This window comes from Tachypleus tridentatus, chromosome 13 (assembly GCF_004210375.1).
Source record: "Tachypleus tridentatus isolate NWPU-2018 chromosome 13, ASM421037v1, whole genome shotgun sequence".
Taxonomy (NCBI): domain Eukaryota; kingdom Metazoa; phylum Arthropoda; class Merostomata; order Xiphosura; family Limulidae; genus Tachypleus; species Tachypleus tridentatus.
This window is the reverse complement of record NC_134837.1, coordinates 201,637,251-201,664,836: the sequence shown is the minus strand read 5'-3', so window position 1 is coordinate 201,664,836 and position 27,586 is coordinate 201,637,251. Positions and strand designations below refer to the sequence as shown.

At 32.8% G+C, this 27,586-nt stretch overlaps 1 protein-coding gene across 2 annotated transcripts in view; it reads right to left on the bottom strand.

The window, feature by feature from the left end:
* Positions 1-1,284: 1,284 nt before the first annotated feature.
* Positions 1,285-27,586, bottom strand: part of LOC143236795 (PH and SEC7 domain-containing protein-like) — a 43,574-nt gene continuing 17,272 nt past the window's right edge. The window contains exons 6-12 of one of the 2 annotated variants that reach the window (XM_076475358.1): positions 24,070-24,142; positions 22,082-22,163; positions 15,175-15,245; positions 11,546-11,703; positions 8,924-9,068; positions 4,134-4,277; positions 1,285-2,665 (exon numbers count right to left, since the gene is read on the bottom strand). In XM_076475358.1, coding sequence (XP_076331473.1) covers positions 2,432-2,665; positions 4,134-4,277; positions 8,924-9,068; positions 11,546-11,703; positions 15,175-15,245; positions 22,082-22,163; positions 24,070-24,142 — 907 coding nt within the window. In that variant the 3' untranslated portion in view covers positions 1,285-2,431. Of the gene's footprint in view, positions 2,666-4,133; positions 4,278-8,923; positions 9,069-11,545; positions 11,704-15,174; positions 15,246-22,081; positions 22,164-24,069; positions 24,146-27,586 lie in introns of both variants that reach the window. The other variant, XM_076475357.1, reaches the window with a different exon arrangement.

Sequence of the window (27,586 nt, the reverse complement as noted above, 5' to 3'; positions counted from 1 at the left end):
CCATGTTAATATGTTACCATAATCAACAAATCCTTCTCATAAATTACACTTAAGAGAATACACTGTTACACTGTACTCACCATTACAACAGCTAGAACTAAACACACAACTGCAAATGGTATATTATTATACAGGTTAATATACCATAAAACACACTCATGTACTACAACACAATGAAGACAGTAATAATGCACACACACATATCACACTGTAACACAGTAGGTACTGTACACATACTTACATAAAACAGTTGGTACTGTATATCTAACACAGTAGGAACTGTATACATACTTATATAAAACAGTGGGTATGGTACATGTTCTTACAACACACTGTAATACAGTAAGTATTGTATACATATCTATATAAAACAGTTGGTACTGTATATCTAACACAGTAGGAACTGTATACATACTTATATAAAACAGTGGGTATGGTACATGTTCTTACATCACACTGTAATACAGTAAGTACTGTATACATACCTATATAAAACAGTTGGTACTGTATTTGTCATGTCACATTGTAACACAGTAAGTACTGTATACATACTTATATAAAACAGTTAGTACTGAATATGTTATGTCACACTGTAACACAGTAAGAACAGTTACATACTTATATAAAACAATTTGTACTGTACATGTTCTATTACATATTTATATAAAACAGTTGGTACTGTATATGCCTATACTGTGCATGTTCTTAAATCACGCTACCAGTCTACACTGTACATGTTCTTATATCACACTGTGTCAATCTACACTGTACGTGTTCTTATATCACACTGTGTCAATCTACACTGTACGTGTTCTTATATCACACTGTGTCAATCTACACTGTACGTGTTCTTATATCACACTTATATAAAACAGTTAGTACTGAATATGTTATGTCACACTGTAACACAGTAAGAACAGTTACATACTTATATAAAACAATTGGTACTGTACCTGCCACACTAACACAGTAAGTACTGTATATATCACACTAACACAGTTTGTATTGTACATGTCACACTGTAACACAGTAAGTACTGCATACATACTTATATAAAACAGTTTGTACTGTACATGTTCTTATGTCATACTATAACACAGTAAGTACTTTATACATAGTTGTATAAAACAGTTGGTACTGTACATGTTCTTATATGATACTGTATCAGTCTACACTGTGCATGTTCTTATACGACACTGTATCAGTCTACACCGTGCATGTTCTTATACGACACTGTATCAGTCTACACCGTGCATGTTCTTATATGACACTGTATCTGTCTACACCGTGCATGTTCTTATACGACACTGTATCTGTCTACACCGTACATGTTCTTATACGACACTGTATCTGTCTACACCGTTGCATGTTCTTATACGACACTGTATCTGTCTACACCGTGCATGTTCTTATACGACACTGTATCTGTCTACACCGTGCATGTTCTTATACGACACTGTATCTGTCTACACCGTGCATGTTCTTATACGACACTGTATCTGTCTACACCGTGCATGTTCTTATACGACACTGTGTCAGTCTACACCGTGCATGTTCTTATACGACACTGTGTCAGTCTACACCGTGCATGTTCTTATATCACATTGTGTCAGTCTACACCGTGCATGTTCTTATATCATACTGTAACACTGTCTACACTGTATATGTTCTTATATCACACTGTAACACGGTCTACACTGTACATGTTCTAATATCACACTGTAACACAGTCTACACTGTGCATGTTCTTATATCACACTGTAACACAGTCTACACTGTGCATGTTCTTATATCACATTGTAACAGTCTACAATGTATATGTTCTTATATTATACTGTAACACGGTCTACACTGTACATGTTCTAATATCACACTGTAACACAGTCTACACTGTACATGTTCTAATATCACACTAACACAGTCTACACTGTACATGTTCTAATATCACACTGTAACACAGTCTACACTGTGCATGTTCTTATATCATACTGTAACACTGTCTACACTGTATATGTTCTTATATCACGCTGTAAAGGAGTGAACAGTTATACAACACATAATTAAACCAGAACGTAGTGGAATCAGGTACTACACATACATGTATCATAATGTAATGTAGTCAGTAGTGTAAACAGAATTACATCATAATGTAATGTAGTCAGTAGTGTACACAGGATTACACCATAATGTAATGTAGTCAGTAGTGTAAATAGGATTACACCATAATGTAATGGATTTTGAAACTGTACACAGTTTACACATTAATACTATCTTTTAGATACAATAGTTATACATTTCCTGTACAATTTTTACATTAGTTTACAGTATTTTGTATAAATAAAATAATATCAAAGTTTCTCACAATAACAGCTTTTGAAATGAGCTCAAATTATTAAATGCTTTAACATTTTTCATTTTTAATCAATTATTTTCAATAACAGTCTTCAATTTCATTGTTGTAGATGGCAGCGAGATAGCTCGATCTGATGCCCACTCGATTTCTTCCTGGCCTTGAAGACAGTTGAACTTTAGTAACAGATGAGTTAACTTCTGTTCCTTTAATCTCAGTATCCTCATCAACCTCTCCTAGAGTATGTTCAGCAAATAACTGCTCCTGATTTAGTCTAGACTGTAGCAAGTCAACATATGTCTTATATCTTTGCAGCTGCAAGAAGAACAAACCTTAAGCAAACATACAATCACCCATAAACAAGTGACATAAACTAGATTTCACATAAAGCTACACATAACTTAACTAACTGGTGACCTACAGTATTAAAGTTAGAAATAAGTTGTTTAAAAATATTTAGAGGTAGCAGTTATGGTGAAACAACTAGTTTCTGTCAATACTTACACGTACACACTACACTGAAGCAAAAATGGTTATACTTACAAAATAATGAGTAGAATTTGCTCAATGTGTTGAGATGTTGAATAGAATTATTTCTATATTAAATATTGAATTTTAGTTGTGACGGTTTATCAAACAGATCCTAGGAGACAAGATAGTAGCTTAACCCAGTGATCAGGCAAAAGGGGTCATCTCTATCTTTGCCCAAGAAAATCTGCAACTCAAACTTAAACATATACAGAATAAAAACACGCTATTTTATTAGGTAATTTAATGTTAACAATACTGAATGAATCAGGCAGTCTTCTATGCATATCTACTTAAAGCCTGAAGATACTTCAGTTTCCACTGTCTCCACCGTCTGTTGCTAAAACAGGCTGTCAGAAAGGGTAAACTGAAACATCTTTACAGACCTATATTACTTTGGTCATATACATTTCTCTTTTACATAATTAGTGTTTATTGAATTTTCAATGCAGTACCAACCATTCTTCAGTGTTTAATTATACCAAAAATACTACTATGTATATGCCTGGGCAAAACCAACTATTTTCAGATATCAGGTCACTTTTCTCATAGCAGCCATTGACAAGCCCTGATGATTACAATTTTAAAGATTATTTAAGTTTTTGTAAGGATTTAGGACAAACCTACATCTCTAATCCTGTTAAAAATGTTCTGAACAGTGAGGGTTCCCAGTTGATGATTTGATATAATCTAACCAAACTAAAACACTGAGGAAAACAAACAGCTGTATATTTCACTTATTTAATGATGCCTTTACTCATAAAGTATGGTCATAATAATTTAATATTTGTGAAATGTATAATTATCTCATAATTACAGAGAGCAAGTACTACCAGTTTTAGGTATAGCTTATAGTCAGATTAGGTTCAAGGTATCTGGTGTAATGATTTCTAACAAGTATTTTTTATAAACTCTCAAACTTAATCACTGATGAGAAGCACCTCAGTCCATACCAGGGAACTGTCTTTATTAAGGTACATAAAGGGTATTATTGTAAAGACATATCTTACACTTAAAAGAAATATATAACAAATTACTTATTCTGGGGACACTAATATTCCACTGAAAGTCTACAGACTGTCATAAGTTGATCAGTGTTCCTTAACAAACCAACCACCTAATACATTCATAAAATGTCTTTTACATTCTACAATAAACTAATATAATGATTTCATCTTTACACTTACTTTTCTACAACTACTTAAAAACAGGTTTTTAATTTAATTCTTGGACTAATTAACATTTGATTTTTTACCTCAAATCTTAAGTATGCTTCTTTTTCAGAAAACTCATGGGTAATTCTTGGTTTACCTCCTTGCTCTGGAGGCTGAGATAAATGAAAATCCAAATCTTTTTCTAGCTCTAATATTAAAGACTCTTGATACTTCAACTGCTCCACCTGGTGAGAAACATGATTTATTAAAGATCACTATATAACTATAAAACTGTACATAATTCCTAAACCCATGTTCAACTTTCTTTATTCCTTTATAATTAACATCAATTGATACTTCAACTGCTCTACCTGGTGATAAAGTTTCTATACAATTCACACCCAACTGAATCATAATATACAATTTATAAATCATTAACAAACAATTAAAACTGTCTACTGGGTAAAATATCATAAATAATGCAGCTATCCAAATTTGTTAACCTTCAGTACTTTCAATTAAAAATCTAGCAACAACAGCTGTTACATAATAGCAAAAGTTCATGATTTTAAAATTTCAATCTCAAAAAATGTACGGTATGATAATATGTTATAGCAACTATAGTTAATTACCACAGCTACAATAACAATACCAGGTTGGTAGAGTTAATTCCTGTAGCTACCAAATCACTAACAATAACTCCTGTGTTTATCAGGTCAGTAGAGTTAATTACTGTAGCTACCACATCACTATAACAATAACTTCTGTGTTTATCAGGTTGGTAGAGTAAATCACTATAGCTACCACATCACTATAACAACAACTCTTGTGTTTATCAGGTCGGTAGAGTTAATTACTGTAGCTACCACATCACTAACAATAACTCCTGTGTTTATCAGGTTGGTAGAGTAAATCACTATAGCTACCACATCACTATAACAATAACTCTTGTGTTTATCAGGTCAGTAGAGTTAATTACTGTAACTACCACATCACTATAACAATAACTTCTGTGTTTATCAGGTTGATAGAGTAAATCACTATAGCTACCACATCACTATAACAATAACTCTTGTGTTTATCAGGTTGGTAGAGTAAATTACTGTAGCTACCACATCACTATAACAATAACTTCTGTGTTTATCAGGTTGGTAGAGTAAATTACTGTAGCTACCATATCACTATAACAATAACTCTTGTGTTTATCAGGTCGGTAGAGTTAAGTACTGTAGCTACCACATCACTAACAATAACTCCTGTGTTTATCAGGTCAGTAGAGTTAATTACTGTAGCTACCACATCACTAACAATAACTCCTGTGTTTATCAGGTCAGTAGAGTTAATTACTGTAACTACCACATCACTATAACAATAACTTCTGTGTTTATCAGGTTGATAGAGTAAATCACTATAGCTACCACATCACTATAACAATAACTCTTGTGTTTATCAGGTTGGTAGAGTAAATTACTGTAGCTACCACATCACTATAACAATAACTTCTGTGTTTATCAGGTTGGTAGAGTAAATTACTATAGCTACCATATCACTATAACAATAACTCTTGTGTTTATCAGGTCAGAAGAGTTAATTACTGTAGCTACCACATCACTATAACAATAACTTCTGTGTTTATCAGGTTGATAGAGTAAATCACTATAGCTACCACATCACTATAACAATAACTCTTGTGTTTATCAGGTTGGTAGAGTAAATTACTGTAGCTACCACATCACTATAACAATAACTTCTGTGTTTATCAGGTTGGTAGAGTAAATTACTATAGCTACCATATCACTATAACAATAACTCTTGTGTTTATCAGGTCAGTAGAGTTAATTACTGTAGCTACCACATCACTATAACAATAACTTCTGTGTTTATCAGGTTGGTAGAGTAAATCACTATAGCTACCACATCACTATAACAATAACTCTTGTGTTTATCAGGTTGGTAGAGTTAATTACTGTAGCTACCACATCACTAACAATAACTCCTGTGTTTATCAGGTCAGTAGAGTTAATTACTGTAACTACCACATCACTATAACAATAACTTCTGTGTTTATCAGGTTGATAGAGTAAATCACTATAGCTACCACATCACTATAACAATAACTCTTGTGTTTATCAGGTTGGTAGAGTAAATTACTGTAGCTACCACATCACTATAACAATAACTTCTGTGTTTATCAGGTTGGTAGAGTAAATTACTATAGCTACCATATCACTATAACAATAACTCTTGTGTTTATCAGGTTGGTAGAGTAAATTACTGTAGCTACCACATCACTATAACAATAACTTCTGTGTTTATCAGGTTGGTAGAGTAAATTACTATAGCTACCATATCACTATAACAATAACTCTTGTGTTTATCAGGTTGGTAGAGTTAATTACTGTAGCTACAACATCACTATAACAATAACTTCTGTGTTTATCAGGTTGGTAGAGTAAATTACTATAGCTACCATATCACTATAATAATAACTCTTGTGTTTATCAGGTTGGTAGAGTAAATTACTGTAGCTACCACATCACTATAACAATAACTCCTGTGTTCATCAGGTTGGTAGAGTAAATTACTGTAGCTACCACATCACTAACAATAACTTCTGTGTTCATCAGGTTGGTAGAGTTAATTACTGTAGCTACAACATCACTATAACAATAACTTCTGTGTTTATCAGGTTGGTAGAGTAAATTACTATAACAATAACTTCTGTGTTTATCAGGTTGGTAGAGTAAATTACTATAGCTTCCACATCACTATAACAATAACTCCTGTGTTCATCAGGTTGGTAGAGTTAATTACTGTAGCTACAACATCACTATAACAATAACTTCTGTGTTTATCAGGTTGGTAGAGTAAATTACTATAACAATAACTTCTGTGTTTATCAGGTTGGTAGAGTAAATTACTATAGCTTCCACATCACTATAACAATAACTCCTGTGTTTATCAGGTTGGTAGAGTTAATTACTGTAGCTACAACATCACTATAACAATAACTTCTGTGTTTATCAGGTCGGTAAAGTTAATTACTGTAGCTACAACATCACTATAACAATAACTCCTGTGTTTATCAGGTCGGTAAAGTTAATTACTGTAGCTACAACATCACTATAACAATAACTTCTGTGTTTATCAGGTTGGTAGAGTAAATTACTATAACAATAACTTCTGTGTTTATCAGGTTGGTAGAGTAAATTACTATAGCTTCCACATCACTATAACAATAACTCCTGTGTTTATCAGGTTGGTAGAGTTAATTACTGTAGCTACAACATCACTATAACAATAACTTCTGTGTTTATCAGGTCGGTAAAGTGTAGCTACAACATCACTATCAATAACTCCTGTGTTTATCAGGGTAAAGTTAATTACTGTAGCTACAACATCACTATAACAATAACTCCTGTGTTTATCAGGTCGGTAAAATTAATTACTGTAGCTACAACATCACTATAACAATAACTCCTGTGTTTATCAGGTCGGTAAAATTAATTACTGTAGCTACAACATCACTATAACAATAACTTCTGTGTTTATCAGGTCGGTAAAGTTAATTACTGTAGCTACCACATCACTATAACAATAACTTCTGTGTTTATCAGATTGGTTGAGTTAGGTACTATAGCTACTACACCACTATAACAATAACTTGTGTGTTTATCAGGTTGGTAGAGTTAGGTACTATAGCTAGTGATGAACAATAATAAAGTATAATTACACAACTGATTGACTTAAGATGAACCCTAGTTACCATAGTTACTATAGTGATGGCCAATGATAAAAAGATCAGTTATTTACACTTTTGTAGTTTATCTGTAAAATCAGTTGTATGTAATTTATATCTGTTATCTTTCTTCTAAAATTGAATTGGAACATTTAAAAACAAACTACATAAGATTATTGGGAGGACATGCCAACAAATGAACATCACCATCTAGGCTCATACATTTTCAAAATGGTTCAATTTATCGAAGGTTAAATCGAAGGTTTTTTAAAATTATTAAAATTATGTGACATACATTTGTAATATATGAAAAGATGACAATCTTAAGTTTAGACTCGAATAAATAAACAATCATTTTCTATATGATCACCATTAATACTGATATACGAACTGTCAATTACCAACCTAAATGTTTTCAGCACTTAGTTCGACATGATACATACAATCCAAAAAGTATTGATCTCAAACCTAAATATCAGACAACACCTAACATTTCAACAAGTGAAAACATTTAATATCAACAGAAGCTATAAATACAATAAAATCATTAGGTGCAAAACATTTCTTTTATTTGAATGAAATATCCAACAAACACAGAAACAAGCTTATAAAGACCTTCAACATATGAAGTTTTAAACAGGTTCTCATTTGCGTATTTAAACATTTTAAAGAATTTTTTAAAGAAACTGATAGATTTATTAACTGGAGTTTATAAGAAGATTTAAAAAACTACCTCACTGCTTCTTCTTCAGATGCTGCTAAACTATGCCTTTAATTTTAAGTGAAAGAACAAAACATTTTACTTGAATCTGAACCACACCTATGACAGAAGCAGAGACGTATTTTAATCAGTCCTTAACTGTTAAAAACAAACTTAGAGAAAACTTGATACTAATTTTTATCATGTTTGAATAATTTTTACACAAACCAATAAAATGATATACAAGGATAACTTGTATATACTGTTGTAATGAAGTTCAGAATTGTTTTTATAAATTAATTTTCATCATCTAATAGTGAAGAGATTAGGGAAAATCTAATTTCACTTAGTAAAATAGAAACTAAATTATTAACAAGAATAACACATGTTAAATCTGGTTATCACTAATATACAATTAGCTTAGTGAAACAAAGACAGTGAAGTTTACTTACTGGAGAGAGTTTAGTGTGACTAACAGGAAGTAGTGGACGCTGGAATCTCTGCTGTGATCCAACAGCTGTTGGCAGAGGAGGTGAAGAAAGACTAGCAGCAACAAAATTTATGGTGTTCACCCAATCCACCAAGTCAGCTGAATCACTGTAAACCAACACAAGTCATAAGACTGAGTAACAACAGCAAATGAATATCAGGTTAAAATCTCAATGTTTTATCTAAACTTTCTTACTTAAAAATGTAAATTATCTTCTCACTATGGTTGATATGATGTTAACTTGTTAAGTACATATTTTCAACCTAAGCAGAAATTCATGCAATACATGTGCTATTCCTTAGGAAGCAACATATGGTTTACAGAAATTGTTTAAGAAATTCTCAGCTTTGTGATTTGTTACTAAATGTTGGTAGCTTCATATCCGAGCCAGTATCTGGAGAAACAAATTACTGTTTGAACCATTTTATTTAACAATAATAATGTATACAGACTAAAACATTTTTTTATTTACTTGTTTTCAGCTATTGAGTCAAACTATTTTCATTAATCATTGTTCATATCACATTGTTTTTCATATAAGGTGTTAATAAAAATTTTTAACAACAATTCCAGTAGCTGAAAGAGGAAATATGAAAAACTGAACACAAATAATTGGATTTTTTTAGGGATTACAGTATATAAGTGAATATAAACCTATACTTCGGGATAGGCAAAAAAACTTTTAAAAACATTGATAAATGAACCGTTTAGTAGCATGACTCTCATTAGTTATCCAAATATGGAACTTGTAACAAGTTTGTTTCTATGAAAACAAATTTAAACAAATAGAATGTAATGACAAATTGTTGGCTTAAAATATATTGACATAGAGTTAAAAATCAATATTCACTTAGATTCTGAAATCTGTCACATAATACAGATGTGTGCGTAATCAACACCTGAAACATGCACACGCCTAGACATGGTCAGAACGTTTTAGGGTTAACAGTTTAACAGAAAAAAGATCTTTAAAATTAACTAAATCATAAGCTCAGTACCACAGTTTAACTGATTTTCGTTTTTAATGTTGAAGTACAGTGAAAATATAAAACTATTTGTGTAGCTTAATGGTTGGGAAAAATCAGGTCAAATTGTTAATTTCTATATTATGACAAAATTAAAAATAAACATTTTTCACTTTTGTGGAAACTTTAGTCCTGATATAATGATTAATTAACAAACAAACATTTCAGGATTAATCATTTTCATGACAAGTATTAAAACAATATTTAGTAGTGAAGGTAACAAAAATAACTTGAAATGTTTCAATAAGTCAAATAACAGCAATAAACAAATTTAATTTTTAACTTAAAACCATCATGTTTCAAACTTGTTATTAAAACTAGTCCAAAACTTAGGGGTGAGATCCCACAGTAAAATATACACAGTCTTTGTGCAGTGTACAAGGTTAAGAATGCTGAATTTAAAAACTGAAACCAATGACAAACTATAGACAGTACACACCTTTAACCCTTTTTTAAAAATAATAAATTCTATACAGTATCATTTAACCTAATGTTGAATGAATAGGTTCACATTAATACTTCAGTTTTCTCTCTAAATCTAACATATAAACTACATATTTTATTATATAATCTAATGCTGAGTGAATAGGTTCACATTAAAAAAACCTCCGTTTTCTGTCTAAATAAAACATATAAACTCCGTAAGGTATCATATAATCTAATGTTGAGTGAACAAGTTCATATTAAAACCTCAGTTTTCTGTCTAAATATAACATATAAACTAGGTATTTTATCATATGATCTAATGCTGAGTGAATAGGTTCACATTAAAAACCTGTTTTCTGTCTAAATAAAACAAATTCCATAAGGTATCATATAACCTAATGCTGAGTGAATACGTTGACATTAAAACCTCAGTTCTCTGTCTAAATATAACATATAAACTAGGTATTTTATCATACAATCTAATGCTGAGTGAATAGGTTCACATTAAAATCTCAGTTTTCTGTGTAAATATAACATATAAACTCCATACTGTATCATATAATCTATTGCTGAGTGATTAGGTTCACATTAAAAAACCCTCCATTTTCTGTCTAAATAAAACATATAAGCTCCGTAAGGTATATAATCTAATGCTGAGTGAACAGGTTCACTTTAAAACCTCAGTTTTCTGTTTAAATATAATATATAATCTAGGTATTTTATCATATGATCTAATGCTGAGTGAATAGGTTCACATTAAAAAACCTCTGTTTTCTGTCTAAATATAACATATAAACTCCATATTGTATTACATAATCTAATGCTCAGCAAATAGGTTCACCTTAAAACTTGTTTTCTGTATAAATAACAAAATTCCATACTGTATCATATAATCAAATGAGTGAATAGGTTCACATTAAAACCTCAGTTTTCTGTCCAAATATAACATACAAACTCTATACTGTATCATATAATCTAATGATGAGTGAATAGGTTCACATTAAAAAGTTCATTTTTCTGTCTAAATATAACATATAAATTCCATGTTGTATCATATAATCTAATGCTGAGTAAATAGGTTCACATTAAAACCTCAGTTTTTTGTCTAAGTATAACATATAATAGATTCATACCCAGTCTGAAAGAGATATTCTGCTTGTTCAGCCGTTTGAAGACGAAACACGTGTCTCTTCTTCCTGTAGTCAACAGCCATGGTGGCCAGACAGTGGTGAATGTGTACAGCATTGTGGAGACTATTATACAACTGATTTTTTCCAACACTGTGTTCATCCTGTTTCATTAATAAAACCAATAAAGATTGTTCTAGATCAGTTATATGTTAGCATTAACTTCCTTTGAGAACAAAGAAAAACAAGACAATTGTGTTTCATTTAGTGAGAAGCAGGTGACAAAATAAATATCTGTATTTACAAATCCATATTCCTGCAAGGGTTTCTTTACCTTCACATAATCTGATAATAATAAATGATTGGGATTATTTTCCACATGGACAGAAAGTTTTGTAACTGAAATAATGTCTTTTCTACTACTTCGATATGTCTAAATAACTATATTTGGCATTTTCTGTTAACAACAATTTTCAAACGTGTTCTGAAAACTTTTACATGGTTTATTAACACTTGCTACATGAACCAGCTTGGCATGTTGATGTTGATAAAAAAAAAATCATTCTGAAAAGGTATGGATTGTTTTGATTAGACAAGAAGAAGGTCAATGGACCAGACCTATGACTGAACCAGTGATTTGATCCAAGACCACAAGAGAACCAAAAGGTAGAGGTTTAATCTGTAAATGTAAAGTGTATACTTTAATGTACCAATGAAACATGCTTGAAAAATATTTTATATGTGATTTTAAATGTAGTGATTAAGTTAAACCATGGGTCCAGGTCCAATGAGAAAGAACTTATACAAATCAGCTAAATCAGATACACATCATTTGATTACGCCATTGATAAAAAAAAAAAAAAAACATATGACCACAATAATATTGTTATCTTCAAAAGGGGAGATTGGAATAATCTATACAAAATCATTGGTTTCAATATTTTATAAAATTAATGGCACAGTAGAGCATTAACATATATAGTTGATGTTGAAGTAGATGCAAAATACATTACCAGATGATTTCCTAGACTTTCAACTTAAAAATACCATTTCTGTAAGGTAAATTAAATATAATAAATATGATATAATGTCCAGTATCTTACCAACATAGTATATTCCATACAGATATTATTATATCATACTTTCATGAACTCACTCCACACAGAATTGGTCAAACTGACCAACCTTGTAACCACCTTGTATTGTTATAGTTTCCACACTACAACTTTTAATATCATATGTGTATCTTCACAAAATTTGGCAGACCTTTAGTAAACAATACAATCAAATTTTTATAAAGAAGCATTTTCATCAAAGATTTGTCTGTGAACAAACCAAATCTTTTTTATTTTTAACTAGTTTGAGTACAAACGTATTTTCTTGTGAAGACTGAAAATATTTTTCTCTCATAAACCGCAAATTTCATTCGGGTAACCTCTAAAACCTCCTAAACATGCCAAACTTTTTCAGTAAAATTTTATATTTTGTGTTATTACTTTACCTCAACAATACACTTGATTCTTCAGCCTGCAGATAAATCCTCAAAGTGTGATGAAAAGTTGTAAAATCAGAAATAAAATGAACAACATTGTCATTTCTTTTCTCTATTATTTGTCACAAAGTTTCAAAGAATTTCTCTTGAAAATTTGAACTGTAAACATTTATGTTCTGTGTTTATTTTACTGTCAACAACTAAACTAAAAGCAGTAAATCACCAATTGTGTCAGTAAGCTGTTTACATGGCACCATAATACAAAACACATACAAAGAGACAGCTGACTAGACCCTTGGTCCAAGAACAGAATGTCTAATGTATCGAATTATATATGTTAGAATTTTTTAATGAAAAATCCAAATAATCACACTGCACTTAGTAACAGTTATAATGTTTATGCTCAAAACACAATGTGGAATTTATCAGTTTGTTGGCACATCCTTCAGTGTTTATAACCATAATTCACCAGAGTAGTAAGACCACACTTTGACCACGTCAAATCATTTACAATATGGTGTGGTGTCAATAGAATATACATAGTAATTCTTTAATAATTTGTAATATTTTTTGGGGTGTTTGGAATTTAGCAGCATAGATATACAAAGATGTTATTCAAGCACATGCTTATAAAGCCCTGCTTTCCTTTTCACTACACATATTCCTCAAACAATAAAACTCAGGTCCCAGTACTACATATATCACCCAGTTTTGGTTTTAGTTTCATAAGCCTTCTAAGTTTAGTTTTCTTTATAAAGCAAAATATTATTTCTCTGACATTAGTAAAATATTTTACCACTGTAAATTTGCTAAATAAATGTGTTTTTAAATCATCAAGTTTCTAATGTTGTATAACTTGCTTTTACTAAAACTCAGTCTAAACAATTAGAATAACACAAATTCAGTAGTCATAACTTTGTATTGGCCTACAAACACAAATCTGTAACTTTAATACCTGTATTTTAAAAAAATACAGTAACATTTCAGCTACCATACATTACCATTACATGTAATGTGTATATTATTTATTCATCATATTTAAATTTTTATTTCTCTTAAAACACAAAACAATGAATAAAAGTACACTGAAAAATAAATATTTCAGAAACATGTGACTTTTGAAAGGTTGCACTTGTGCACAAAACCTGCTAAGCCTCACTGCAAGAATTGTTTATTCTTCTAAGAGGAGGGTGAAGTGATAATTTTTTAGGCTTTAAATATAAATTGTGCAAAACCAAAAACATTACCAAATTACTGTATTGGTAAGCAAAAATCCCTGTAATTTATCTGGGTCTCTAAATAATGTACATGTGACTTACGAAAATTCCATTTCTCTTCACAGCAATGAATTATTCATCACACTTCAACAGTTTTAGGAAATTATTACTTTCTCCTTCAAGCTATTTATAAACAACTCTGAGAACTATGTAGAGGGGTAAATGTTCTTTCTATTGGTTATAAGGAACTGATTAATAGTAAGTGGGACTAGACAAGAGATTGAAAGAGATGTGTGTAGTGGGAAAAGCCACTACTCTAGTAGAGTCAATAAAAATATTGACATCTGAGCAAATCATAGAAGTGGCAGGTTCTTATCTTATATTTAGCCTGTCCATATCTCACATTTGTTAGCCACCGTACACACCATGCATTAAAATGTAAACAGAACAATAAGACAGACACATTATGTGAAACACAAAAATCGATGTTTAGCATTTTATTCTTTGTACTTCCTTTCATATTAAGAAATTAAAAAATAATATTAAAATTTCTATCACAAACTACATTTTGAATCTAGTTTAATTAACATAAGTGGTGAAGTTATTTTATAATACTTTGACATGCACTTTAACCTGTCTGGGACAAAACGATTAATATTAATTTTTTTTCCACCACATTTTAGAAACTATGACTAGTTTCATCAATGGAAATTTATCAAAATAATCCTAAATTACCAGCTCCCAGAGAGATCCCCTAGTGACCATCCTGTGTTCAGGTGTTAAAAACAAACCTTGCATAAAATTGAAACTATGTAATTGACAAAAGAAGTATCTGAGCTTTTATTACTATTAACACAAAGACTTTATCATTTGACACAAACAAGTGGCACATCTGCAATTGCTCATGTTTTTTTAAAGCAACTCACCTTGTGTAAAAACAGAACCATGTCTCGGAGTGTGGCATAGAACATTTTCCAACCCCTTTTGCCAAGTGGAGCTACAAGTAAAAAAACAATTAAAATATTTTGGAATGAAGCTTATCATAATGAATATTGTAGATTAATTCCTGTAATCTACTCACACTTTTGGTGGGGACACTGCCCACTTAGTAAACCACTGCCAAACAATTTTGTATTATTATTCGTACATAAGTTGTGCTAATAACAGTAAACTAACCTGCTTATGATTGACTCTTATACACCTTCTGTTAAAGCTGTAACAGTGAAACAGAGCTTACAGAGGTTCATACTCTACATGAAGATCCTTATATAGTTAGCTATATAAAGTTAGCTACTCTTTTTCTATAACTATAACTTTACATTGCAAGTCTAACAGCAAATATTAAAAACACACATCAGAAGGTTAACCCTAATCCATACTTACAAACAATTACATGTGTCTAAAAAACAAGTCGATAAAACCTAATATTGTAAACATTTTAATAATGATGACATCTTCACTATGAACAATTCAAATTTTAAAAAGTTTACATTTTCTTCCACTGAAAATGTATTTCTGATAGGTACTTACCTGCCCTCCGAGTATTGTTAAAAACTTTCTGTCAAATATATATCCCATCAATTTTGCAACATTTCTGAAGATGTACATACTATGTGACTACTCTCCCCCAATAGTACTATGTCACCTATACTAGTGCAACTAGTCCCCTCTGCTATTCCCATTCAATCCTCACTTTTAAGAATTGGTAGGTGCTAAAAGGAGAACATCAGCCATGGGAAGTGTTTGAGATGAGGCAAGTACCTATCAGAAATACAATCTTTTCAGTGTGAAAAAAAATGTTAACCTCCAGTACAGTCTTACCTCCTCTAACACAAACCTAGAATCCCACATTGCAAAGATGGAGGAGTCAGTTTAGACTCTCGACATCAAACCCAAATGAAAAGCAATAGATGTGCTTCGAGATGAACTAAGTATACAGGCAGTACCATGATACTTCTGGAACAGGCATGCTCTTCATCCTTGAAGTAGGTAATGCACCTGTCAAGAATGGCTACACACACAACCTCAACAATAAACACAAAGTTACACAGCTCGTCCTCAGTATTAGGAGAATGTGAACAAACATTAATTCTGAGAGATGCAACGTGTAATAAATTATAATCAAAAGTATCTAAATACTGAATATACTCCAACACACAATTTAATTTTCTTTCTACTGCTGTCAGCCTGCAAAAATGCATTCAGAAGAAAGGGAAAGAGGAAAACCAGCTTTGAGCTCTTCTTCCCAAGTGTATAATCCTCAGTATGTATAGTAAATTATATTTCTAACATAATCAAGAGGAAGACTCCATGATATACCATTTCAACTGGAAACAGAAAAGTAGTAAGGGCTACAGTACTTTATTGGAAGAAAAAATTGGGGAAGTAAATGATGTGGAAGAGTCCAGAAGGATGTCACACCAGAAAAAGTGTTATGAAAGTCCACAATTCATTATTCTGAAAAGCATAACCAACCCTAATTTATGCAATCAAAAAGTAAGCAGGGATGGACAGAATACATTTTTGCTTTATTCATGAAGTCCACAAGTGACAGTCTACCACTGAGTGAATTGTATATTTACATGTACATGCATACCATTGACTAATCACCACTACTCTTAAGGAACACCCAACTCTACAGTGAGGGTTATAGTGGAATCAGTAAATAGTGTGGACTTGAGGTAAAGCATACCTGACTAAACAACACCCATCACAGAGTGAGATTCTATCATTAATAGTTAAAAGTAGGGTTTTTGAAATAAAGCTATAAGACTTACCCCAATCAAAGGTGAACACAAGTGTGTAGAACTACCAAGAGAGGTAAGATGATATACATTAGGGGAAGGTACAGCCAAGTCACACAGATAATGAATGATGAAGATATATGGAGTAGTCCACATTCCTACCTGAATGATTACATCAATTATAAGTTGGAGTCGCACATGTAACCAATGGCATAGTGATGTGATGAATTCGACGGGAAGAAATGTTGTGAATATAACGATTTTTCATAAGTTCCAGCCTAATGTGTTGACAAACCCAACCAGTTTGCAATATGAGTCAGATCAGTGTAAAAGGGAAGGGTTCCAGGGAATATAAAAGCAGGAATGTGAACCCCAAAAGGAGGCAGTATGTGTCAAGTAAGATCTTAAGGAATGAACTGAGCAAAGATGCCAATCGAGATTGAAATGGGACATGGAAAGAAAGGAATCAGGTGTGAAAGACAAACCGTCTTACTGATCAGCATAGAACTAACAGAGGAAAAAAGGACCAGTCAGAATAGAAGAGGAAATAATAGAAATGGTAAAGGATGCACATAACATTAATAGCAGAAATATTAAAATGAAGATGCCTAACAAAGGAACAAGGCTTGAGGAAGAGATGGTACATGGAACATGTATACAAAGTTTCAAAGGGCTGATGAGAAAGGTCATAAAAATCACATTGAGATCCTAATCAGACAAATCAAAGGAATGTGAAAGGTGCACAATTCAAAATAAATGGAGAAAAAGACAGGGAAAGACAAGACCTTACAAAATTTTGGGTAAATGAAAAGTATTTGACAATGTCGTCCAACAGGGAGAGAAGGTTATAATAAACAAGCCTTTATCAAACAACCAAGTAAATAACTGAGAAAGATCAGGAATGGTAGAGCATAAAGGACAGAAGCCATGTCAAACAGAACAACATAACTGGTAAACAACCACTGAAAAAGGCCCGATACATCAGGAAAGGAAAGATGCAACACAAAGAGTTGGTTCATGGACTGAGACATTACACCTGACGATTGCCATGCATGAAGACAAAGTTTGGTGACATCAGCATGAACAATGTCCAATTGAGGTTGACAGAGCAGAGATCAAGACAGGGCTAAGTATACAAGTTCAAAAAAGTAAATATGGAATCAGAGAAAATAATGGTGGTAGACAAGACAAAGCCACCAGTAGGACAAGACATGGAGTGGCTTGGAATAAGGATAGAACTCTGGAGATGTCCCCAGCTGAGAACACATCTAAAGACCTGTGTATCGAGGGACCACTCTGTGATGATAATTTTGTTAAAAGGAGATAAACGATCCACCAATATAGCCAAAGAGTCAGTAAAAGAGCAACCAAAGACCACAATGTAATGACTGTAGACCAGAAAGGAGAACCAGAATCAGAAAGCACACAAGCCTGGAGTTGGTACCACCTGGCTCTGTGGCATAAGTGAACACCGTGGAGATGTTGGAATGCACCATAAACATTTCCCACCCACAGAAAAGAAAGAAAGAGGGATAGAGCAAGACAAACCACCAAAGGCTTGAAAATGGTGATACAAACAGATGACTCCTCAACTGACCAGAGATCTGAAACCTCCTGGGAGGTAAGGTAAGAACCCCATCTCACTAAAGATAAGTCCATCAACAGATGTAAATCCAGATGAGGTGGAGTAAATGTTACACCCTCCATGACCCAGTCTCTGTCTAATCTCCAAGCCAGGGATCTAAGAAAACGTTCCACTAATATAGGAGTGTACAACAAAGTGAATGCATAGGAGTCAGACATATGGGAAAGAAGACTTCCAAGAAAGCCCACATCCCCAAAGGGATAGAACATCTCAAGCTGTAAGAAATGTGAGGCGAGGGGCATGTGAAATGTTTGCTCCAAAGACGACAAAGAGAAGCATACTGGGCCAGACTGAGGTTAGAAAGAAAACCTCCCCCTAACTGAACAGGATACTGAAGAGGTGGAAAGGCAATGGACTTCCCAAACTATCATCAGAAATCCCACCCATGTTGTGTCCTGTAGAAGCATAGGCAAGTGAACTCTGTACTGTGAATGGGGAAAAAGCAAGCAGGAGCCAGTCATCCATAGAAAGAAGAGTGGAAAGAATCACAGAATGAAGATGTTGGCTGAGACTTTGTGCTCCCTGACCAAACACTTAAAGAACTGAGATAATTTCGAATGATAAGGCTTTGAACTAGAAAAAGAAGACTTAGAGCAAAAATAACTACACACAAAGCAGGATCAGTGAGGAATAACTTCAAGATGTAGATTGTGAAGAGTAAACGTAGTTTACATCATCAAGAAGGTAAGATGAAGAGGTAAAGCAAATCTCAGCTCTATGAATGGGAAAGAAATGGACACACCAGCAATATAACAAAACAATAACAAAAAATTTTGTCCTACATTAACAAATATTAGGATAAGGCACATATTAAACATTTATGAAAATAATTATTTGAACAGAACAATGAAGTACTCTATAGTGCTAGTATTAATATGTAACATACAAATGTACCTAGTTAACAAAGTACTTTCAAATATCATGTGGATAAACCATCTAAATTTACTCAGTCCTCAAAGGATGTAACGGTAACAAATGTACAAACCAACAAAAATTACCTAGAAACTACATTAATATTCAATATCTATCCTACAATTCCTCTAAATTAATCAAGACGGCAAAGGATGCATAATTTAAGTCCTACACTAACAAAAACTAGTATAAGAAGACACAGAGTTAACAGTGACAAAAGACAAACAGTACTAAAATACAACAGTGATTTAGGTGTTACTTGTAGCAATAATATGTAACTTACAAACACATCCAGTTAACCCTCTTGCCCTGGGTATCCTTCACTGCATATGACACGAAGTTTAGTGTCTTACATTCAATGAATACAGGAAGCACAACAATAAACTTGGATGAACTTGTAAAGGCTCTTGACTCATGGTTAGAAACATTCCAATTGTTAGCAGAAATGTCTACATTTTACATGTTGTTATCTTATCTTCTTTGGTGCGTTATTTAATCAAATAAGAATTGTTTAGTGCATTATTACCATTAGTATAAAAAAAGATTGAGTTGGTACTTTATTTCTTGATTTTTATGTTTATTCTTTATTTGTTTTCATAAAAGTAACTGAAATGTAAAAAGAGATCTTTTTATGTAAGTTGAGATTAGATTTGGTAAAATAAATTGTAATAATGACAATAAAAATGTTTCACCTGACACACACACACAAGCAGCTTGTGATTAGTGTAATTCAATAGTGTAACATGAGCTGCACATGCACAACATGATCTACTCTTATACTGGCACAGGTAGTACTTAGATACTCTTTATTAGGCAATAAAACAATATAATTTAATTATAAATAGTTATATATGCTGTTGCAAGTATAAAGTTACTTAGGATAAACAATCTAGTTTTATCTTACAACTTGAAGTCATTCTAGAAAGGTTATGATGCAAGTCAAATTGACCAATCCTGTTTTGAGACAGGGAAGAGAAAATAACAGATAAAATACAGAGTTTTACTGAGAAAACAAAGTTTGAAATGTAGTTATGAGGTTTTAGGCAGTACACAAAGGAAACTTGGGATATTTGAGATGAAGAAAAATATTTTTAATCTTAACATGAAAATAACTTTGCACACAGACTATTGAAAACAAATACTCAATACATCCATGGAGAAATCTTTAGTTTATTAAAAATGCTTCACTAAAAATATGACTTTTTTGTATGTGAGACTTATAATGTTAACTGAAAACTACAAGTTTTTTACACACACACTATATCAAAAGTTAGAAGCATCAAATCTACAAAGACTTTAAATGAGCACAAAGAGGTTACATGGTTAGTCATATTGACCAAGTCCATGTTGAGTGTGTTAAAGTACTTATTAATAATGAAGTAATAAGTTCCCAATACTTGCCAAGTCTATAAAGTATATAATATAAACTAATGTACAAAACAATTAAATCCCCTAAAACAACATCAACAATTTATTTAAAGTATCAAAGGACACAAATTTCAAACTTCCCAAAATTTCAGCCCTGATGATGTTAAAATACTTAATTCTTCGACGTATAAATGAGGGCAAAGCCACACAAAGAGCATCTAATGTATGCATAGCATGAGTATATCAATCAGATGTGATGTTTACATGTTCAAAAACTTAACAAAGAACCCCTTGGAGAACTGGAATCAATAGGTAAAAAGGGGACAAAAAATTTTTGCTGTCAAAATGGCAACATGGTAATTGGTGGAAGGTGTGAAAAATCAAGATAGGAAGATGCTGGGAAAAGAGAGTTCAAATTGTCCTCTCATTGATAGTATTCTTCTGCAAAGACATTGTCACGTTAAAAAGAAATCGTCGGCAGCCCAACATGAACCCAGCTCCCAGTGGATTAAGTCCTGTACCTCCTCTGCAGATAAAACAGAATCCAATTCCTTACCAGGAGCATTTTCAGCTCTAACAGGAATTTCTATATTCAATACACTGACTACAAATTCATTTTGAGATTTCTTATAATTTGGTAACAAAAAATAAATGCAAACACAGTAAAAAAGAACAGTTAAAAATTTTTTGAAATGGCAAAGAAGTACAATAAATGATAGTCACATGGAAAAAAAGCATGTTTAAATACTGCTGTGTCAACCAATCAGGGATGTAAGAATAACTGAGGGAGGTGTATTGTACCAATATAGATGTCACAATGTTATTGGTTTAGAGTGGTCACATGATATGTACATACTTAGAAATGGTGTAATACTTATGGGGTAGGTACTTTGTGTGAGGGTAGGTAAGGCCATATTGGAACTTAACACTTTGAGGAATTATGTGTTTACACACACAACAGACACATATCTACAGAAAAGTTTTTTTGCTTATCTTCTTGCACTGTGAAAATCTAATCTCAACAAAATAAAACAAAAATCCAAAGTGAGAACTTAAGAGATCAAACATTTTTATAAAATCATAACTCACAGTTCTAATTTAATATTTCAAGGTATCTGTCAGTTCTGATAATTTCTTAACTGCAAACTTAAAGCAAGTACTTACTCTTCTTACCACCTGGTTCTAAACAGCATTTTTTTAAGACATAGCCCTTCTTGTATTCTGTAGCATAAGTTGGATCAGGTACCTATACATAGAGAACAATTGAAAATATTTAACCAAAATCTGTATCAAACAATAATGTCCCAACAAGCTTGACTGTCTCATTTACATTCAACTATTTCTTACAAAAACTTATTTTCAGATTATCAGTAAGACTAGGTACTTCATGTAATCCTTTATTTGCACTTCCTAATTCTATTGTTACATCAGGCTCCTGCTGAGATGATTGACACACGAGGATTTACTACAAAACCTGATGAAGAGGATATGTTCGAGTTTTATCACCATCCTAAAACTTTATCTTCACAACAAAAAAATTCAATATGAAACATACTGATGAGCAACTCTAAAAAGATTACACATCCTCTATCCATTTTTCAAAATACCTCCTTACTTCTCATTCCATAGTCTTCTGATAAACAGTGATGCTGAACATTAGGAAAAGGAAAAAAAGGAGAGAGAAAGGCTAAAGTGACAGGTAGAACACAAAAATCTTATTTTAATGTGAGAATCTAGCTAACTGATCCATGGAGTGGTGAGTATTATGGTAACCTAGCTAACTGATCCATGGAGTGGTGAGTACTATGGTAATCTAGCTAACTGTTCCATGGAGTGGTGAGTACTATGGTAATCTAGCTAACTGTTCCATGGAGTGGTGAGTATTATGGTAATCTAGCTCACTGTTCCATGGAGTGGTGAGTATTATGGTAATCTAGCTAACTGTTCCATGGAGTGGTGAATATTTTGGTAAGATGTTTCTCCCTACCTGAAACCTATAGATACTTCTACTAAATAGCTAAGGTAGGGGTTAGAAACCCTTCATTGCTTGTTTCTTACAACACCAAAACATTTCAAAAGACACAATATGTCCTAACAGTCTAACCTGAAAAGAACAGCAAGTTTTCAGGTTAAAAATGCTAAAAGCAGAAAGTTGCACAAATATCTTTGAAGAGCTGCAAATTAACAATCCCTGATCTACAGCCTTCACACTATAACCAAAAGATTATAGCAAATGTGCTAAGCTATTAAAAGATCTCTCACCTCTGAAGCTTTAAGATTATAGCAAATGTGCTAAGCTATTAAAAGATCTCTCACCTCTGAAACTTTATTACCTATGCATAACAGGATTGTATAAAAATACATTGGTGGCTGTTACACAAATTAAACCTGCAAGTATAAGGGAGTATCAAGCAAAACTGACAGCCAACTATCAAGTCCCCCAGAATTTACAATTTGTATACACAGCAAAAACAGCAACCACCCCTTCTTGATCAAAATTTCAATAGTCATGTCATCTGGATCATCCAATAGTGAACTTTTAATTAAAGAAAGTTTATCTATTACAAATGGACTCCCACCTTTTTAGATTGGATGATTCATTCTAAAATGACAGCTTTAGGATACATGTGATAGCCTAGTAACATCATCTTACATAAAAATAAGTATAAGCAAAAATTTACTGCTAATTAAAAAGCCATGTAGGTCTGGTTAATGAACTTGAAAAATGAACTAGACAAAATGGGGACAGAAGGAAATATCTCATTTGATTGGCTAATGATCATATGGCAGAGTAAGTTAACTTGACTTTATGTGGGGAATAAAATCCCTACATTATTGGCTTCCTCAGTGCCAAAACAAATAGAACCATAATTCCCAATCATAAAATGTTAATTTATTGTACGATAATCATAAAGGTATAATGAGAAAAGCTAAGGTTCTATTCAAACAACAAGCTTTGATAGACAAAGTAAGGATCATTAGCTGAATCAAATATGTCCACTTTCACACCATCTTGTTTGGTTCCATTTTAAAGTTCAGTAACCAGCTCTACATAGGTTTTTATGTAGCAATAAATCTTTTTCCTTAATAGCAAGGTGCATTAAAACTTAAGTAGAAAGGTGAAATAAGAACCAGAACTGACACATTCTTACCTCTAGAAAAGGATTATGCCCAATAAAGCTCTGTCGTATCGGCTGAGTTCCAGCTCTAACACCAATGTCCTCTCTACTTGAATCAAGGAAAAAATAATTCAACATCAGGAAAAAAAAAAAGACCACTTTTCAAAAACTAAGGTCAAAAAACAAGTTTTATTAAACATAAACTGTCACCATGGCTACACAGCATAATGTAGTTTCATTTTACTTCTATACTTGGTCACTTTCAAGCACATTATTTTAGTTATTCTTACCACCACTTACACCAATCTGAATGATACCTGATGCAATACAAGGGTTAACAAGATAATCAAAGACACTTAAGGCTTAGGTACAGTCATCTTTCATTTATCGCTGCTGACCACCAGGAAAGAAACTTCAGAACAGAACCTACCACATGATATACAGCTACTCCTAATCAAATACCTGTCACATTTAAAATGACAGCAATGCTGAAAGTCAATAGAATAGTGAAGTGTGACCTTTGACATCATTTTGAAAAAACAATTATCCTTTAAGATGTTGTTCTTTATGATATTCACATAGATATGATTAACAAAATAGAAATTTGCTCTATTAGGTAATATCTCCGGTATGTTTAAAACATGTTCCTACCAAACGTACCAACTACCTTAATACACTTAACTTGTGTGACGGGGACATTTCTTGGAAAATGTGGAACAGGAGCATTAGACAAAATTTTCAAATGTATATTAAAATGATTAACATATGAGAACTGATGGATGAGCTGTACAAAAAGTGTTCAAATTTGATGACAATTTAATCCAGTTGAAAACACAATGGCTACAAGTAGTTAATCACAACTAATGTATGTACATCTGCACAATCCATGAAGATGGACATTTCCAGAGCCTCGTGGAATTCAACACTAATTAAAAGAAGACAAATTATTACAAACTGAACACTACCATATTTTAGTTTTTAAATACAAAATTAAAATAATGATAGATATAACAGGTCTACTAACTAGCTAGATGAAATATGTACCATGGTTTGTAACATTTCATACTCTTTGAAAAGATTCAGTATTTTCTATTTTTCATGACAAATCACATTGATAACACTGTTTGACTTGTTCTTTTAGTGCCTTACAATCAGTTACATTCATTTAGTTGTGTGTATACACACAGGATAACTGTCAGATATTAAAATGTTATTTATGTTCATAGCATTTGAAAATGTTCAGTTGTAGATCAATAAATATAGACAAACACAATTTGTGTACACCTGTAGTAAACACATCAAGGGCTATCTGTGCTAACCTTAATATAGAAGTAAGAGACTATAATCAAGGCAGTTAATCAACATAACCCACCATAAGCTGGTGAACAACTTTAACTGAATAGTGGGGTTAGTTGGAGTATTCTATTACAATACTCCTAAAGCTAAAAAGGTGAGAATATTCAGTTATGCAATTCAAACTCAGGACCCACATGAGTCGAGCATCATAAGTAAACACTTTCAATTGATAGACACATGTCCCTTGTAAATCAAAGAGATTAATGAAAACACAAAAGTATAAAAACTATAAAATTACTGAATGTTACAATGATTACACTGAAACAACTCTGAATGCACAAACAAACAAGTCACGTGACAACAGCAGCTAATAGAAAATCACAGTGGACAGGAATGTACCAGAACTATGAGCTTTTTGCCAACTGTAGTTAATGTGATTCCACTGAAGAATTACTGTTGTGGGGAAAGGTATGTAACTTCCCCCTATGACACAAAATATTCATACATTCAAACCATAAACATGTGTTCAGCTTGAAAATTTAGAATTTTCAAGAAGAGGATATCCCTTGTACTTAATGACATTGTTAAACAAAGATGGAATAACATGAGATGGAAGAACCATCCTAAAAAATCTGCATCACATTCTAAACCCACCATGGCAACCAGAGTTAGGTGTTTTATAAAAGGTGAGAATCCAGAAACAAAAAATTCAGCAGTAGATGCTGTTCTTGTGGCCCAAGCAACAATACACAACATAATCAAGCAAGTTCTACTCCAACAAACAATGTCAATAAGGTATGGGTTTACAAAAGTGAAAATTTATTTCTAATAATCCTTATCTCTGCTGACAATATAGCTATTCTTTGGTATTGGCTTTACCTATCTAAGCATTGGCCTCAAATGTTCTGACATAAACAGGTTTTTAAAAGGGATGCAGGGTGGGAGAGTGTTAGTGATGGTAAGTATTTTTGAAAATGCACTTTCAGTTTAGGAAAAATGTTAACTTTTGAAATATACTTATCATTTGGTGATAGTATAGTTAGAATTCCAAACCAAGAATCATCCATACAGAAATCATCTACATGTAACATTGTTGTACCAAGATAAAAGTGGTATAGAAATGGGGAAAACACACAACATCTAGAACAGATATGCTCTTCACCCAGAACCTTGTTCCTGTATTAAAGGTACAATAGTGCATGAGTAACCATCTATACAGCCCAGTCCCCACCAGATAATTGAGGTTCCACAACTTGGAGTTGGAATTAAGGGGTCTTATTCCATATATTCCAAGTTCTTGGATAGGACTTTTTGGCTGCAATGTTATATATAGATATACCTTTAATTGGATCCCCACCTGTAGCCACAGAGTGATGTATTCCAAACCATTGGAATCTCAATGAGAAAGTAGGTAACACCAAAGTGGACAAACTTTCTCTGCCACCTGAAGAAGTCCAACAGGCAACGATCCAGGTTTGAAACAATGGAATCATGTCTACTATACTCAACAAAAGGAACAGAACTCATTCAGTCTAGAATTATTAACATTAATCCTCACTCCCCAAACAAGTGGATAAGGAGTATTCCACTTACTCATGGAATTATGGATAGGATATGGAACCTCTGCTCAACAAAGAGCCTAGGATGGGACTATTTCAAGTTCTAAATTGCGAGGAGACGGTGAAACTCCTTCCATAAACAATATACAAAAAAGACACTGATCAAAGTAAAAGGCCATGTAAACCCCAAACAGATAGCACTGTGTCAGATCTAAACTGGAATTACAAGTAGGCTCCTTTGAAGGCTGGTGCTACTCCTACTAACATCTGGAAAAAATATTCAAGGACCTGAGTAGGAGGACCCCCAACTTCACCCACTTCTCCGAGAGTGGAGAAATACACACTAATATTCTCGAGAAAAAATATCTGTCCATCACCCCAGTAACTAGAAACTGGGTGTGGTAAGGACTCCTTAGTTCCACTTATAGAATCTGGGGGATAATGCATTATGTGGAGTCCTGAAGAACAGTGCTCTGGATACAGTGCAATAGGTGAACCAAATTTCCTAATCTTTTAAAAGAAAACTGGTCCTAATTTATTCAATCCAATGATCAGTAAGGAAAGGCAGAATACACTCTATCTTTACTCATGATAGTCCAGGAGTGGCAGCCCATGGTAACATAGTAATATCACTTGTAAATGCCTAAATGATCTTATGGAACACTTCATTTCTACACAGCCTGTTTGTTATAACC